This window comes from Microsporum canis, genomic scaffold (genome assembly GCF_000151145.1).
Source record: "Microsporum canis CBS 113480 supercont1.1 genomic scaffold, whole genome shotgun sequence".
Taxonomy (NCBI): Eukaryota; Fungi; Ascomycota; class Eurotiomycetes; order Onygenales; family Arthrodermataceae; genus Microsporum; species Microsporum canis.
Genome location: NW_003299169.1, coordinates 1901887 through 1917555, shown reverse-complemented (window position 1 = coordinate 1917555; position 15669 = coordinate 1901887). Strand labels below are relative to the sequence as shown.

At 45.7% G+C, this 15669-nt stretch overlaps 7 protein-coding genes and 1 non-coding gene across 8 annotated transcripts; 5 read left to right on the top strand and 3 right to left on the bottom strand.

Moving 5' to 3' along the window:
* Window positions 1-113: 113 nt before the first annotated feature.
* Window positions 114-1463, bottom strand: MCYG_00707 (histone H4 arginine methyltransferase RmtA; the record flags this gene model as incomplete). Its single annotated transcript, XM_002850557.1, has 6 exons — window positions 114-592; window positions 646-977; window positions 1040-1149; window positions 1211-1230; window positions 1307-1320; window positions 1372-1463. 6 exons carry the CDS (start codon window positions 1461-1463, stop codon window positions 114-116), a joined length of 1047 nt encoding a protein of 348 aa, XP_002850603.1.
* A 327-nt stretch (window positions 1464-1790) lies between these two features.
* Window positions 1791-1880, top strand: MCYG_10510. Its single transcript has one exon. It is a non-coding gene; the product is annotated as a tRNA-Ala (tRNA).
* A 3404-nt stretch (window positions 1881-5284) lies between these two features.
* On the top strand, window positions 5285-6498 carry MCYG_00706 (conserved hypothetical protein; the record flags this gene model as incomplete). Its single annotated transcript, XM_002850556.1, has 4 exons — window positions 5285-5407; window positions 5474-5516; window positions 5593-6367; window positions 6444-6498. The coding sequence occupies 4 exons, from the start codon at window positions 5285-5287 to the stop codon at window positions 6496-6498; spliced, it is 996 nt and encodes a 331-aa protein (XP_002850602.1).
* A 399-nt stretch (window positions 6499-6897) lies between these two features.
* On the top strand, window positions 6898-8872 carry MCYG_00705 (N-acetylglucosamine-phosphate mutase; the record flags this gene model as incomplete). The annotated part of the gene is made up of 4 exons (XM_002850555.1): window positions 6898-6990; window positions 7104-7295; window positions 7436-7942; window positions 8000-8872. The coding sequence occupies 4 exons, from the start codon at window positions 6898-6900 to the stop codon at window positions 8870-8872; spliced, it is 1665 nt and encodes a 554-aa protein (XP_002850601.1).
* Window positions 8873-9450: 578 nt separating this feature from the next.
* MCYG_00704 (ATP-dependent rRNA helicase RRP3) lies at window positions 9451-10956 on the bottom strand (the record flags this gene model as incomplete). Its single annotated transcript, XM_002850554.1, has 2 exons — window positions 9451-10547; window positions 10629-10956. 2 exons carry the CDS (start codon window positions 10954-10956, stop codon window positions 9451-9453), a joined length of 1425 nt encoding a protein of 474 aa, XP_002850600.1.
* Window positions 10957-11210: 254 nt separating this feature from the next.
* Window positions 11211-12611, top strand: MCYG_00703 (ribosome biogenesis protein SSF1; the record flags this gene model as incomplete). Its single annotated transcript, XM_002850553.1, has 2 exons — window positions 11211-11417; window positions 11475-12611. 2 exons carry the CDS (start codon window positions 11211-11213, stop codon window positions 12609-12611), a joined length of 1344 nt encoding a protein of 447 aa, XP_002850599.1.
* A 276-nt stretch (window positions 12612-12887) lies between these two features.
* Window positions 12888-13717, bottom strand: MCYG_00702 (riboflavin synthase alpha chain; the record flags this gene model as incomplete). The annotated part of the gene is made up of 3 exons (XM_002850552.1): window positions 12888-13447; window positions 13510-13632; window positions 13687-13717. 3 exons carry the CDS (start codon window positions 13715-13717, stop codon window positions 12888-12890), a joined length of 714 nt encoding a protein of 237 aa, XP_002850598.1.
* A 268-nt stretch (window positions 13718-13985) lies between these two features.
* Window positions 13986-15649, top strand: MCYG_00701 (formyl-coenzyme A transferase; the record flags this gene model as incomplete). The annotated part of the gene is made up of 6 exons (XM_002850551.1): window positions 13986-14159; window positions 14242-14273; window positions 14348-14471; window positions 14529-15033; window positions 15091-15384; window positions 15438-15649. 6 exons carry the CDS (start codon window positions 13986-13988, stop codon window positions 15647-15649), a joined length of 1341 nt encoding a protein of 446 aa, XP_002850597.1.
* Between the last annotated feature and the right edge of the window lie 20 nt (window positions 15650-15669).

Sequence of the window (15669 nt, the reverse complement as noted above, 5' to 3'; positions counted from 1 at the left end):
TCTCAACTCATACAATCTGTAGTAAAAGAAAGGGGAGAAAAAGGTGTCCCATGCAGGTCCGAATCGATTTTAGCATAAAACAAACGAAAAATGAGGGCGAACAATCACGCGATTTAGCACATCCTGTACTGGCAGAGGCCCTGAGCATTACGAGTGTTGTCCTGAGCATCAAACTCAAAGCCTATGGTGATATCGAGATCACGCTTGTTCTTCTGGTTTGGTCTGTTCTCCAAAAAGCCGGTGACCGATTCTTGGGCACGGATGGTGAGGACGTCACGTAAGTAGAATACGGTCTGTTTCCAGTGGGTGTATTTGGCGTGTGGGCCGGTTGAAAAGTGGACGGGCTTGTGGCAGGCCGTGAAGTCGATATCGAACCAGGCGATGAGGGCGTGGATGTAGTCATCGCGTCTTGCAGTGAGGCTGAATGGGACTTTGAACGACAGGTCCGCAGTAGTGACGGTGTAGAGGTCGAGAGTGATGATGGCACAAGGGTCGCTGACCAAGGCCTTGAGCTCAACAGTATCGACGAGGGGCTCGGTGAGAGCAACATCCTTCATGGCAGAATAGTCGAAGCCGTAGACATTGTCCCAGACTGATGAATGGTTAGCAGTTGCATCATTGGACATAGAAGGTAGATAAACATACATCCAATCTTCTCTTCCTTGTAATCGCCATCCTCGATGGCTCCAAGGTAGATGGTGGCCTTATCTGGAAAGATCAAGCCATTAGGGTTGAGATAGTTGTCTCTGGCGTAGAGAACGGTATCCAACATGGACTCGTAGAGAAGAAAGTATCCCATCCACTCTGAAATAATGATGTCGACCTTGGGGAAAGGGAGCTCTACCTCCTCCATCTTTCCCTGAAGAAGGGTAATTTTGTCTGACATTCCGTTTGCCTGGACGATCTCGCGGGCCTTTCCAATGATGGAGGACATGTCGACTCCGATAACATGCTTTGCACCAGCCTTGACAGCAAACCTATCATATATACTCATTGATTAGTCACTATACCTTTGCTTTAGAGATAAATCAACACATACATGCTGAGAATACCGGTTCCACAGCCAACATCCAGAACCACCTTGTCCTTGAAAAGGTGTTTGCTATTGTAAATAGCATCACGGTACGAGCGGGTTCTCACTTCATCTTTCTATAACAGTCCACATTAGTATATACTCCCTTTATGAATTCCAGAATTGATCCAAACTCACAAGCATCTCTTCGTGAATTCCTTTATTATATCACCACCATTAGCTCAACATTCATCAACTCCTCTCTTTATATGCTATAGGTGGGGTATTTATTACCATAATGATCGTAACTAAGAGAATAGTTAGCAATGCTATCAAATATAAGAGAAGGAAAGCCATACCTTGTGAAATAGCGGACCTCAGCATGGTCCATTCCAACCATCCTATCTGCGCTAGAGGCAGTGAAGCCATTGTTATCTGCTGCACTATCCATGACTGCGAGCGAGGGGGAGGTATCTGGTCAAAATAAGACAGATGAAAGAATGATTTCAAAGGGTCCTTGCAACAGGAAACGACCTCGAAATCGAAATCGTCTGTGACAAAGAAAGAGACAGGAAATTCCCACAGGCTGAAAAGTCGGGCCTTTTTACTCTCTCTTAAAGGCTTTTTACTTATCTTTCCCTTCTTGCTCCAAAAAAAAAAAAAAAAAAAAAAAAAAAAAAAAACTAAAAAAGGGCGGGAGACTTTGCAATGTTTGCACTTGATGACTTATCGCACTCTAGTGATATAGAAGTCACACTAACCTTCTTTCAACAAACTAGGGCAATTAGTTTAGTGGTATAACGTCCGTTTTGCATATGAAAAACTGCAAACCTACGGAAGGTCGTGATTTCGATTATCACATTGTCCAGTTCTTTTTTTATTTTTTCTTTATCTTAACTGATCCAGTATGTCTCACACGGCCTTACCATACATAGTATCGTATATATTGCGGCCTTATCTTTCCTTTTGGTGTTTTCAGTGAGCTTCGCACGCACAAAAGTTCCCACGCCTTCACACAACTACGCAGCAACTTCGCTTAACCCATGTAACTACAGAGAAGTCCCAGTAATACAAAGTGCCTTTGCTCCCTTAAATCCCCATTTCCATCGTTTTCCCTCTCTTATATCTTCTTTCTCTGTCTTTATCTATGTTCATCTACAAGCCCATATCTGCCGCCTTGATATCCCCTATCAATATAAATATCATTTTGAGTCCGCCGCTCTATAATGGCTAGGAAGAAGCTAGACTCCAGAGAACCCGAAGGTTTCAGTAGAAGAAGTTTGGCTCTAATAAGTCCTCCGTTAGTAAAGAAAGGGTATAGAGTGAATTGTAGCCTGGGGAATATACCATAGGGAGGCTTAATTGACACAAACACCCTCGGAATCCAATAGTGATTCAAAAAAAGAAAAAAAGAAAAAAGGCTGACGAGAATTGGAGTGGAACTGAGACGGCTCTACGTATATTTCCATAGAGATCGGAGCCGGGGGAGCTGGAGTGGTTGGACAAAGCTGTGTTTGCTTCACTGTCGCTATCAGTGTCGCCGTTGCCCCCGTCACCGGAACCACGGCAACGCTGCCCGTACCGAGACATAACGGGAAGGGGGAAGTTGGCAGTGGGAATAGAAATATTAGCCCATCATTGGTAGTGTACATACCGTCGTAATGATGACAAGCATATAAATGGGCACTAGTAAGATAACTCTAGAAAATCCCATTTATATCTATCCCTTGCTTCTTGACTCCTCCTCCTCCTCTCTTCTCATCTTATATTTCAACTTTCTACTTTATCAGACTCTTCTCCCTGCGTCAACGAGATAGTCCTTGGTTTCTTCTCTTCTCCCGAAATATAACTTCTTCGTATAGTTATATCTCAGCCCGTTGTTTCCCCCTATCTGTCATGACTTGGACCTGGGATAAAGGAGATACTTCCATTGGAATGAGAGCATTTAGTGGTAAAGCCCCTTCAACGCGTACCGTGATTCTCAACACTTTATACCAAGGCACCAGGCAAGTATAGCTCCTTACCTAGGTAATGGCCAGTGAAGGCATCGCTTTACGGAGCCTGAGCATGAGGAGCTCCCGATGAAGAAGATGCTTCATTCCCTAAGGGCAGACGTTGTTGTCTCTGTCACTTCCCCCCCTCTATATATTATGACCTGGCTAACAGAGAATCCCACTGGTTTTAGGTGTAAGTCCTTAGCGGCAAGAATGGCTTTATACAGGACTACGCGTACGCGAACGGCCGGGGGTATAAAAGACGCGCCATTTAATAAAGAGGCTCCTGACTTGTAAGGCTAGCTCCTTTCTTCTTTTTTGATATCTTTTGATATCTCGCAGCTAATCAAAGCAAAGCATACAGGCGCAAGTTATCGGTGGTGAATATAACATTTGTTAGGCAAGCGCTTCCCTAGTTAATCATACAACCATGTTATTGTACCAAACTGCACTATGATAAAATAACTTAAACGGATCAAAAAAAATAATTACCAAAGGCTGCCGGCCCCTATGGAGGGGAGCGCCAATGTGAAAATCGCTGACATCCTGAAGCTGTGGAAGCGCCTTTTGCCTTGATTTTATTAATGCAGAGTGACTTTGGCTAATAAAGATAATCTGACAAGGAAAACCAACGCTCAAGGGTGGTCATTGACGGTCAATATAAATAGCCTGTCGGCGGACTATAGCGCAATAGCAACTTGGCTTGACAAGAAGTACCGACATTTCTGGGTATAGAAATGGGAAGCATAAGATATAATATATAACGTTATATCAAAAGCAGGTGGGCCAAAAGGACAGAAAGGCCTAGTGTCTAATGGTATGTGCATTCCGTAGAATATCCAAAGCCTAGCTAACTGCTAAACTTATGGAGTAGATTGCGGACACCAGGAGATAAGGCTAGTGTCTCGTTATCCGGGTCATTTTGATCTCGATATATGCCGAAGCATTCATCGGATACCAACATGTCATAATGAAGACTGCACCGGGGGAGAAGGGACCGAATTTGTTGAGGCCGTCTTTGTTGAGTATAACTGGAATGACAGCTAGATGGATGATGATGATTAGTGAAGTGAAAGCAAGATGTAGGGGGGGGTGGGCTGCTAAAACTGCACAATGTGGTAGCCTTAGATGGCAGAGGTCATGTAGACTGGGTAGCTAGTTATGGAAGCAGGCGGAACTGCTGTATGAACAGACCCAGGAAGGCTCGTAGTACGTACGTAAGAACAGAGTGCTAGTAGGAAGGAGATTGGTAGGCCGAGTGATGATAATCATACTATGTACTCGTTAGGTATCGGACACTCGCTTAGGTAGGGATTTATATTGTTATGCGAGGCCTTCTGCATCCTTATTAATAAACTACTGTACTTTACGAATGTCCTGCTGGACTATAGCCGAGTGGCTAATTGATCCTTTAAATGTCGGCGATATGAAAGGGGCGGCCCATCTGTATTTTTCGAGCCACCGGTCGAAACACGCCCAGTCCTTTTTTTTCCGTTTCTAACAGAACCCGTACCAATTCTAACAATGCTATTGCAAAAGACACCATTCGATTCCCTTTAATTGAATATACCCTCCTTTGCTATGATTATGTTCTGCTGTTTACCATTTGGGCCTTCTCGTGACTAATATATATGCATTCTTTGCTAGCCATATTACTGAAGGAGTCTAGGTTGCCCTTGTTGATTTACGAACTATGTGATATATACTCTGTTCGATCGCCTATGCCCCCGACGAAGTAACCTTGGAACATAGGGGTGCGGTATAGGTGGTGGTAGGTTGAAGCTAGAGAGAGCTAGATTAAGGAGAGGTAGGGATACGAGTAAGATATGTAGTGGAATAATGCTCCTTGGTTGGATGTTTCTGCCATCTTTCCTAGAATCCCCTCATTGTTGTATTTTCGTAAAACATAAGGAATTTCACCTGATAAATGGGAGAATTCACATAACTGCTTGTAAAGCGGCCACATCCTGATACTAGACCTGGGACGGAGTCGAAATATCGTATTCAGTCGAGTCCGTTTTGCATATGAAAAACTGCAAATCTACAAAAGGCTGTGATTTCGGTTATCAATTGTCCATTTCTTTTTTCGTCTTTTTTCCCTTTTTGAATTCTTATATTTTATGTTCATGGGTTCTTTTTATTACTTTCGTCGCAGTTCCCAGACAGCTTTAGGCTACTTAGGAAGAAAGGGGCTTGTTGTATTCTGTTCACTGCCAAGGCGGATCATCTTTCTGACTATCAACAAGTGTAGAGAGCTTCTTTATCCTCTGTAGCAACCATGAAGCCTACCAGGATACCCTTCTCTCGATGGATTCTGGCCCTTTGTGCCTGGATAGCCTTCATCGATATTACCCAGGCGTCCCTTGGTGACAGACTGCCAGAGTTTAAAGACTGTCTCGAGGTTGGCTATCCCCTGCCTGGTTTGAAGGCTGAGAAGTTATGGCTGACTTGTTGGTTTGTGAGATAGAACTGCAAGAAAGAGCATTGCGACTCGGGACAGGTTTCTCTCCGTAAGTCTCTCCTCCACCCTGTCCGGTTTGTCCTATCTTTGGGTCCCTACAAAGCTAACAGATGAAGCTTGAGCAGCGATACACCTCCGGCTCCTGCTCTGGGACTGTCCGTCGAACTGCGATTACGCCTGCCAGCATGTCGTAACCAACCAGAGGGTGGCCAGGGACCCCCCGATGCTTCAGCCGGTCGTCCAGTACCACGGAAAATGGCCCTTCCACCGAGTCCTGGGCATCCAGGAACTCTTCTCCGTCCTGTTCTCCCTATTCAATTACCTCGCCCACTACCGTGGTATACAGCAAGTGAAGGAACGCATACCTCAGTCCTACTCTCTACGCAAGTACTACCTCTGGTTCGGCTACATTGGGCTCGTGAGCTGGACGTTCAGCATGGTCTTCCATACTAGGGACTTTCCCTTAACGGAAAAGCTTGACTACTTCGCAGCCGGGGCTAGCGTGCTGTACGGCCTATATCTGGCTGTGGTGAGGATATTCCGTCTGGACAAGCTGCGCCCACACTACAAGCCGTCACTTTTACGGGGGTGGACTCTCTTCTGTGCGGTGTTATACACCATGCACGTCTCGTACCTTAGCTTCTGGTCCTGGGACTACACGTACAACATGGCTGCCAATGTCGTGGTAGGCATCGTCCAGAATCTGCTATGGACTGGCTTTAGCTTCAAGCAGTATAAAAGGTATATGAAGTCTTGGACGGCGTGGCCCAGCATGATTGTTGGATGGGTGATTTTAGCCATGAGCCTTGAGCTACTTGACTTCCCTCCGATTGGCGGGTTAATCGATGCCCACAGCTTATGGCATTTAGGCACAGTTATCCCCACCATATGGTGGTATGCGTATGTTCTACCCTGGCCTTTCTTCTGCATCCTTTCTCCCCTCTCCTACTGACCATCGTCTCCTCCTTCCCAACAGGTTCCTTATCCGGGACGCAGAGTTTGACATCACCGAGAAGCGCTTGCGTGCTTGAGTTTTATCTACATAGATCTATGATGTCTTTAATAAATATATATACCTCCATTTCTGCATAGAACTGCCAAAACAAACATAAATTATACTATGTATACCTGATGTGCTGTACATTAGCCTCTATCGTCTTCTTCCCGGCCCTTAAAACCCCTATCTTATATATGCATTTCCCCAATTGCAAGGCAACCTGCAGCAATGTGAAAGCTTTTCACACTAATTAACTTGCGTGGGTGCAAACACGCCAAACACCAAAAGAAAAGCCCCCACGCTTTCTCAGCTGATTTGTTTTCCCCTCGTCCCCGCCGATTTATATATAAGAGCAAGCGAGCTCTGCCTCTGCCTCCAAAACCACCAACTCTCAACCTCTTGAATCGTTGCAGAGGATAAGAATATATTACCAATGGCTTCCGCAGAGATGCAGCAGGCTATCAACGAGGCCGCTTCGGCCTATACCAAGCCTGAAGGAAAGATATTTGAATATGGAACAGCTGGAGTAGGTTTCGCAGGTCCCCTTGTCCATGTAGCGTATAACCATGGAAGAATGCGTTCAATAGGCTAAACCGTTCTGTGTTTAATCTAGTTCCGTATGAAATCGTAAGGCAAAAGGCATATCTAGACGTACCATCCTGTGGTCTAACGCGATGCCATAACAGAGACCTCCTCAACACTGTCGTTTTTGCGGTAGGACTATTGGCCGGTCTGCGCTCGAGGAAGCTCAACGGACAGTATATTGGTGTCATGATCACAGCCAGCCATAATCCGGCTGATGACAATGGTGTCAAGTTGGTCGACCCAATGGTATGTGATCCGGCAGTTTAGTTATTCCTCGACAGTGACTAATATGGATATCTTAATGTAGGGCGAGATGTTGGAGGTAGGATAAACCTGAAGTCCAGAGGGTGGAATATTTGACTTACCACTCTCCTTTTTTTTATCAGGCTGAATGGGAGGTCTATGCTACTAGATTGGCAAACGCTCCTTTAGGAACTCTGGGGGAGGAATATGCCAAGCTCGTCCAGGAAATCGAGATTAAGATGGACAACCCTGCGCGTGTCGTCTTTGCGCGAGATACCCGAGCTTCTGGAGCTAGGCTTGCGACTGCGCTTAGTGCAGCTATGACCGCTTCGGAAGTCGAGTCGACCGATTTTAAGTATATGACTACTCCCCAGCTTCACTACATTGTTCGATGCAAGAACACCCTGGGTACTCCTTACGAATATGGAGAACCAACCGAGAAGGGCTACTACGAGAAACTCAGCGAGGCATTCAAGAAGGTTATGAAGGGCCGCACGACTACCGGTTCAGTGACTGTTGACTGTGCCAATGGTGTTGGTGGTCCAAAACTTGCGGAGCTCGTCAAGTTCATACCAGCTGCCAAGGATGGTGGGTTAGATATCAATGTTATCAATGACGATGTTATTAATCCTGACAGACTAAACTTTGAGGTACCTACAATATCCCTATTCATAACTCAAGGAAGATAGTTAACACGGAGAACACAGTGCGGAGCAGACTACGTGAAAACAAAGCAACGTGCTCCCCCTTCGTCCAAAGCCGGTGGACAGGAAAGGTGTGCCTCGCTTGACGGAGATGCTGACCGATTAGTTTACTATTATATGGATGCTAGTGGTGTCTTCAGGCTCCTTGATGGTGACCGCATTGCCACTCTAGCTGCCTCCTTCATCGGTGAGCTTGCAAAGAATGCAGGAGTTGCCAGCAAGATCAAGATCGGCGTTGTCCAAACTGCCTATGCCAACGGTTCCAGTACCGAATATATTGAAAAGGTCCTTAAGCTCCCTGTCGTCTGCACGCCTACCGGTGTCAAGCATCTCCACCATGCTGCAATGAGATTTGACGTTGGTGTTTACTTCGAGGCCAATGGACATGGCACCATCACTTTCTCCGAGCACGCTCTGAAGACCATCAAGACGGCCGAGCCCCAATCCCCGGCCCAAAAGTACGCATTGGAGAGCCTTGTTGCACTCACAGACCTTATTAACCAGGCAGTTGGAGATGCGCTCTCTGACATGCTCTTGGTTGAAGTCATCCTCGCCCACAAGGGTTGGACCTTGAAAGAATGGGTTGCAACATACACCGACCTGCCTAACCGACTCGTCAGGATCGAAGTCCCAGATCGTTCTATATTCAAAACCTACGATGCTGAACGGAAACTTCAATCTCCTGCCGGTATCCAGCAACGTATCGATGATCTTCAATCACGTTATAATAAGGGTCGAAGCTTTGCTCGTGCCAGCGGCACGGAAGATGCAGTTCGAGTATATGCTGAAGCCGCCACTCGGTCAGAGACCGACGACCTAGCTAACCGTGTTGCAGCTGTTGTCCAGGAAGCTGGCAAAGCTGCTGCTGGGCAGTGATTGTTTGCTTTCTGCCTTTTCTTCCCCCCCCAAAGGATGATGATCACTCTGGTTTGTAATCACGACTTTTCTCTTATGAGATTATTTCCTCCCCCAAAAACGGATATTATAAACTCCTACAATATTGAAATGGTTTTACTGGGTTTTTGATGAGACTCAAAAAAAATCTTTACCTTTGATTTTTTTAATGTTTGTTGATGGAACAGCGTTCGGCTTCTTTTTATTCTTATAAAATGTCTTGTCCCATTTGGCTGGGCAGCACTCATTACCATGAAGGATGGCATCAATACCAGGAGTACATCCTATGGTTAATCACCCGGAAAAGAAAAGCATCTAAACCGAACTCCGGGTTGTTGTTTGCTATGCCCTTCCAGCTTTCAACTGGGCATTCCCCCTTTTTCTAGACAAATATTTATATACTGGTTGGTAGTTAGCTAGAAAAGATTTTATGCTTTCAAAAAATATACCATGTCCTCTAAAAATTTTGCACAAATAATGTAGAAGACTCTAGAAATACGAAATTGACCATGTAAATCGTAAAAACCTGCAACATTGAAAGAAGAAATTAGTTTTACAGATCACTTCTCCTCCCGGTCCATGTCATCTCTACTCCTCTTCGAATCTCCCTTCCTCCGTCCTCGAAGCGTGGCGCCCTTTGTCCCTCGCTTCTCATGGAGATCTTTCATCTCCGTCACTGCCATTCGCTGAGCATCTCCTACTCTGTCACTCAGTACCATAACCTCCTCCTTTTCAGTTTTATGCTCAGGCAGCTGCTTCCCCAATGCGACCTCGATCCGCTGCCATATCTCAACCTCATACTGCGTAACGATGCTGATGGCACGCCCGCTCCTGCCTGCACGAGCAGTACGGCCAACACGATGAATATACGTTTTGCTATCGGATGGAAGATCAAAATTCAATACCAGATCCACAGCAGGGATATCAAGGCCTCGCGCAGCAACATCGGTGGCTACTAGGATATTTCGACTTCCGGATCTGAACTTGCCGAGGGCCCCAAGCCGGGCAGATTGGGATAGTTGGCCATGCAGAGGGATTGCGCCGAATCCTAGGGCGCGCAGAAGGATGGCAAGGCGTTGTGTTTCGTTCACGGTTCTGGTGAAGATTATGGTCGATTGGCCAGGGAACTCGTTTAAGATGTGAACAAGATAAACATCCTTGTACTTGTGGGGGATGAAAATATAGGATTGGAGGAGCGTTGAGACCGTTTGATATTTGTTCGAAGATATTGAAACGCGTAGAGGGTTTGAAAGTGAGGCGCGCTGCAGAGACTCGACCTTGGAGCTTAAAGTCGCGGAGAAGAGGTATGTTCGGCGCTCTCGGGGAAGAACTTTTAATATCTTGTCCAGCACAGGGCCGAAATCCAAGTCGAGTAGTCGATCTGCTTCGTCCATCACAAGGTACTTCAGGTTGCGCAGCGAGAATCCTTTTGTGTTCTCTAGATGGTCAAGAAGTCTTCCAGGCGTCGCAACGATAATGTGTGGTTTTTTTCCCAGAGAAATTGATTGAGATATCATGTCCATTCCTCCTACTATAACGGCGCATCGGACTGAAATAAGCGAACCTAAGGCCTCAAATGCTTCCGATATCTGCACAGCCAATTCTCGAGTCGGTGCCAAAACTAGCCCAAAATAGGGCTGTGGCTTTTCCATAAGGGCTACAACGACACCGATAACCTCATTAGCTTGCTGCAGCTCTATAACATATAAAATCAAATTTGCAGAGGAAGCTCACTTACCTTGAAGAATTGGTAATGCGAAAGCCGCAGTCTTCCCGCTTCCTGTCTCTGCTAACCCCACCAAATCCCTTCCTTGCAGTGCCAGAGGTATAGATTCAGCTTGAATCGGGGTTGGAGCTTTATATCTAAGGGAGGTACATGCGTCACACAGCGAATCTATGATTCCTAAATCCTTGAATGATTTCGGTGCCTTTGCGTCTGCATGTTCCTCGCTGCTTTCTTCAGGAGCTTCCTCCCGGCGCTCCGAGGTTGAAGGCACATCATCGGGGGCAGGCTCCGAGGACGTATGGGACAATTTCCTCCGTTTAACATTCTTCACAGCTGACATCTTCTGCATTTATATTCCCGGAGTTAGCAGAGACTGCTTGAAATTATTTACATTCGTTCAATTTTCTATCAAATAAGAAAAAAGAAACTTTGAAGATTCAAACATTTTAGAGTTTCGGAAACCGTAGAATAAATGATCCGATATCAAGATAAAAAAAGTTCACTCAAAGAATGCGGTTTGAAGAAGATATTGAAATATTCAAATCATTTTCATAGCTTTGTTGTACCTTTGATCTCTGGCGATTTTCTTAGAATATGGCGAAAAGACGTGTTAAGAAACGGACTCATGTCCCTCCGCCGCAGGCCCGCGCTCCGGCCACCAAGAATGGAGCTGCCTCAATGAACAGGTCCCCTAAGAGCATGGTAATTCGAATTGGTGCAGGACAGGTTGGCTCAAGCATGAGTCAATTGGCTAAAGATGTTCGATCAATGATGGAGCCAGATACCGCAAGTCGTTTGAAGGTAGGACTATACGCTAGCTCAATGTTTTACCACTTTAGATGCTGATAATTTCAACAGGAGCGAACAAAGAACAGATTGAAAGACTATACCGTCATGACTGGCCCTCTTGGAGTCACCCACCTTCTACTATTTTCTAAATCAAGCAATGGGAATTCGAATCTTCGCATTGCCCTCACACCTCGCGGCCCCACCCTAAATTTCAGGATCGAAAACTATTCCCTATGCAAAGATGTCATAAAAGCATTGAAACGACCAAGAGGCCTAGGGAAGAGCCACACAACCCCTCCGCTATTGGTTATGAACAACTTTATGTCCTCAAAAGAGGGAGCATCTTCTGAGAAAATACCAAAACATCTAGAATCTCTTGTCACCACGGTTTTCCAATCCCTTTTTCCTCCTATTTCCCCTCAAACGACACCCCTTGCCTCAATTCGTCGTATTATGTTACTCGACAGAGACCAGTCATCAAAAAAGGACACGGACGAATCCTTTATTATAAACCTACGTCACTATGCTATCACAACAAAACGAATCGACTTATCTAAGAGGATAAGGCGGCTTAACCCAAAGGAATACCGTGGTAAAGAGAAGGATAAAGCTGTTCCAAATCTGGGCAAATTAAATGATGTTGCAGACTACTTACTCAGCGCAGGCGGTGATGCTGGTTTTACATCTGCAAGCGAGACTGAGATGGACACGGACGCTGAGGTAGAAGTTTTGGAATCCACAACTAGGAAAGTTTTGAACAAAAAGGACCTTCAACGAATGAAGGAAGGCGGGTCCAAATCAGGCCGCAGCTCCGGATCAAATGTTGAGAAGAGGGCAGTGAAGTTGGTGGAATTAGGGCCTCGCATGAAACTAAAGCTGATGAAGGTAGAAGAAGGACTATGTGGCGGAAGAGTTATGTGGCACGATTATGTGACCAAGACGAGAGAAGAAGCCCAGAAATTGGACGCATCTTGGGAGAAGAAGCGAAAAGAAAAAGAACTTAGGAGGAAGATACAAAAGGAGAACGTCGAAAGGAAGAAAGCCTTAAAGGCAAAGACGCCACGCGAAGGTAAGGATGACGAGGAGGATGATTCTGATGAAATTGATGACGAAGATAATTGGGACAGCGAAGATTTCATCCATGAAGAAGAAGAGGAAGAAGAAGCGGGGGAGGAGGATGTGGAAATGGAAGAAGAGGAAGCTTAGATTATCCTGCTCTCAATCATTTATCACTAAGGATACCCTTTGTATATAATATTGACACCTTGAAAAGTTACAGCAATCCAACAATGATGATAATCTAATATATCTTAGCTCAGAATATAGCAGTTGAGCTGGTATACTTGCGTGGATTACTATTCCAGTCTCGGTTTCTCCCTAGACTGACCCTATATATGGTAAGACGTAAAGCTGAGATTTTTCATTTGTATTGTAATGCAGACTCATTATAACCATTACGTAGGGTTAAGCCCAGTCATTCTATCAAGCCTTTCCCATACTCTTAAGCTTCTTTTCGACAAGCCTGTCAACCATCTTTTCCAGTGCAGCTGAATCCCCACCTGTCTGCCCCTCAAAGTACCCTTGCACCGTCTTCTCAACATATTTGCCGACCAAATCAATCTCAACGTTGATGGTGTCGCCAGGCTTCTTCTTTGCAGTGACAATCCTTTCCTGTGTGTAGGCGATTAACATCACTTCCCACCAACCATCCTCACCATCTTTAACCTTGGTGATCGTTAAACTAGTGCCGTCAAGAGCAATGAATCCTTTTTCTACAACATATCTCAGAAGGCTCCTGTCCTTGGGTTGCATCCTTAAGATTAGGGAGTTGCCATCCGGTGTGACTGAAAGGAGCTCTGCGGTGGTATCTACATGACCCTGAACAAAGTGACCTCCCATTCGAGTAGTAGCTAGCACAGAGCGTTCAAGATTGACGTGTGATCCGGCCTTGAGAGACCCTAGGTTTGTTCGTCGTAGCGTCTCAGGGGCAACTCCGACCTTGAATGACGATTTGTCGAATGATGTTACAGTCAGGCAAGTGCCTGGGTGTTTCAGTTAGTTGTTGGTAAAATCTTTCTTCCTATTGGCATCGGAGAAAACATACCATTGACACATATACTATCCCCGAGTTTGGTGTCGGTAAGTATCTCTTCACAATCTGAAATTGTCAAGGATGTCCCGCCCCCGCCTGTGGAGGAGTCATCTTGGGGGTCGAGCGCCGTGACAGCTTGGAAAAAGCCAGTTAGCGTTGTACATCACCACTGTAAATGGGAAAACATACTGCCGACTTTCTCTACCAGACCAGTGAACATGATGGGCCAGTGATTGCTTGTTTAACAGACAAATGTATTGCAAATGAAGAAAAAGGTACAAGCTTGTCGGGGAGCCGACGCCGCGGTCGGAAGTGGGGCCGCGCTTGCGTCTTTGATGCAGTTTTCGGTAGTTGAATAGCCGCCTGACTTTACCGCCGATTTTGTGGACGTTACGTTCTACCTGCATGAATACAGGTTCGGGGCTGATAAACATCAATTTACCTAAACCAACGAAAGAGTTTTGCATCTCATATTTTATGAGAGCAGGATGAAGTCGTACCGTATTCTACGTCGCCTTGTCAAGGTGGATAAGCTCCCAAGGTTCACCAACAACATAGCTATCACAGCAGCATGTAGGGGCTTTTCGACTGCTGTCCCTTCAGCCGGCACGCTTCCTCTAGCCGGTATACGGGTTTTGGATATGACTAGGGTTCTTGCTGGAGTAAGCTGATCATATTTGCTATGATTTGTGAGCATATTCTGTTTGATCCGAACATGGAATTGATGGTGGTGTATAACTGCAGCCCTACTGTACTCAAATACTCGGAGATTTAGGGTGAGTGTTGGTTCTCATAGTTTTAGGAAGCGTTTTATTTTATTTGGCTGACAATATCTTGTCTAACTGAATAGAGCGGAGGTGGTCAAGATCGAACATCCAACGCGAGGAGACGACACACGAGCATGGGGCCCTCCATATGCAAAATACACAGATGATGCAAAAGAAGGCCCGGGGGAAAGTGCATACTACTTAGCTGTAAGCTATGTGAAACTTTGACATGGCTTGAGATGAAGCTGTTAATTGTGCAAACAGGTCAACCGAAACAAAAAGTCAGTTGGGTTATCGTTTGCGCATGAGTCCGGCATCGAGATCCTCCATAAGCTTGCAAAGGAGAGTGATGTGTTTGTGGAGAACTATATCCCCGGCTCATTGAAGAAATATCAAATGGACTACGAGTCCCTCCGAGCTATAAACCCGAAATTGATCTATGCTAGCATTACTGGCTACGGGCAAACAGGACCATACAGCCAACGTGCTGGCTATGACGTGATGGTTGAAGCGGAGATGGGATTGATGCATATTACCGGATCGAGAGACGGGCCTCCAGTAAAGGTTGGAGTTGCGGTAACAGATCTAACAACTGGTCTATATACGTCGAACGCCATCATGGCCGCACTTATTGCTCGGGGTAGAACTGGGAAGGGTCAACACATTGATGCTTGCTTGAGCGATTGCCAAATAGCGACGCTAACAAACCTTGCAAGCTCGGCGCTTATTAGTGGGAAGAAGGACTCTGGAAGATGGGGAACAGCTCATCGTAAGTTGAGATCAAGTAAATTAAGTTCAAATTCATAGTTACTGACCCAACTGGCAGCTTCCATCGTTCCATACCGAAGCTTTAAAACGAAAGACGGCGACATTCTCCTTGGCGGCGGAAACGACAGACTCTTCGGTATTCTATGTGATAGACTGGGTCATCCGGAGTGGAAGACAGACGCTCGTTTCATTACGAATGCCCTGCGTGTTAAAAATCGGGAGATCATCGACAAACTCATTGAAGACCTCACAGAGCAGAGGACAACCAACGAATGGTTGGATATCATGGAAGGCAGCGGTATGCCCTATGCAGCCGTAAACGATATACAGGGTGCTCTAAACCATTCTCATGGTAAGTTGCTGCACATGGTTGTTTTGATTAATTTGTCTAACATATCTACATAGTACTTGCTCGAGGAATGGTACAGGAAGTCGACCATCCAGACTGCGGACCTATCAAACTCGTTAATACTCCGGTTAAATACTCTCATGCTACACCGGGTATTAGATCACCACCTCCAACGCTTGGGCAACACACTGATGAGGTACTATCCAGTGTTATGGGCTACAGTAAAGAAAGGATAGCCCAGTTAAAGGCAGACGGGGTTGTTTCATAGGGTACCTTTTCAAGATTTAG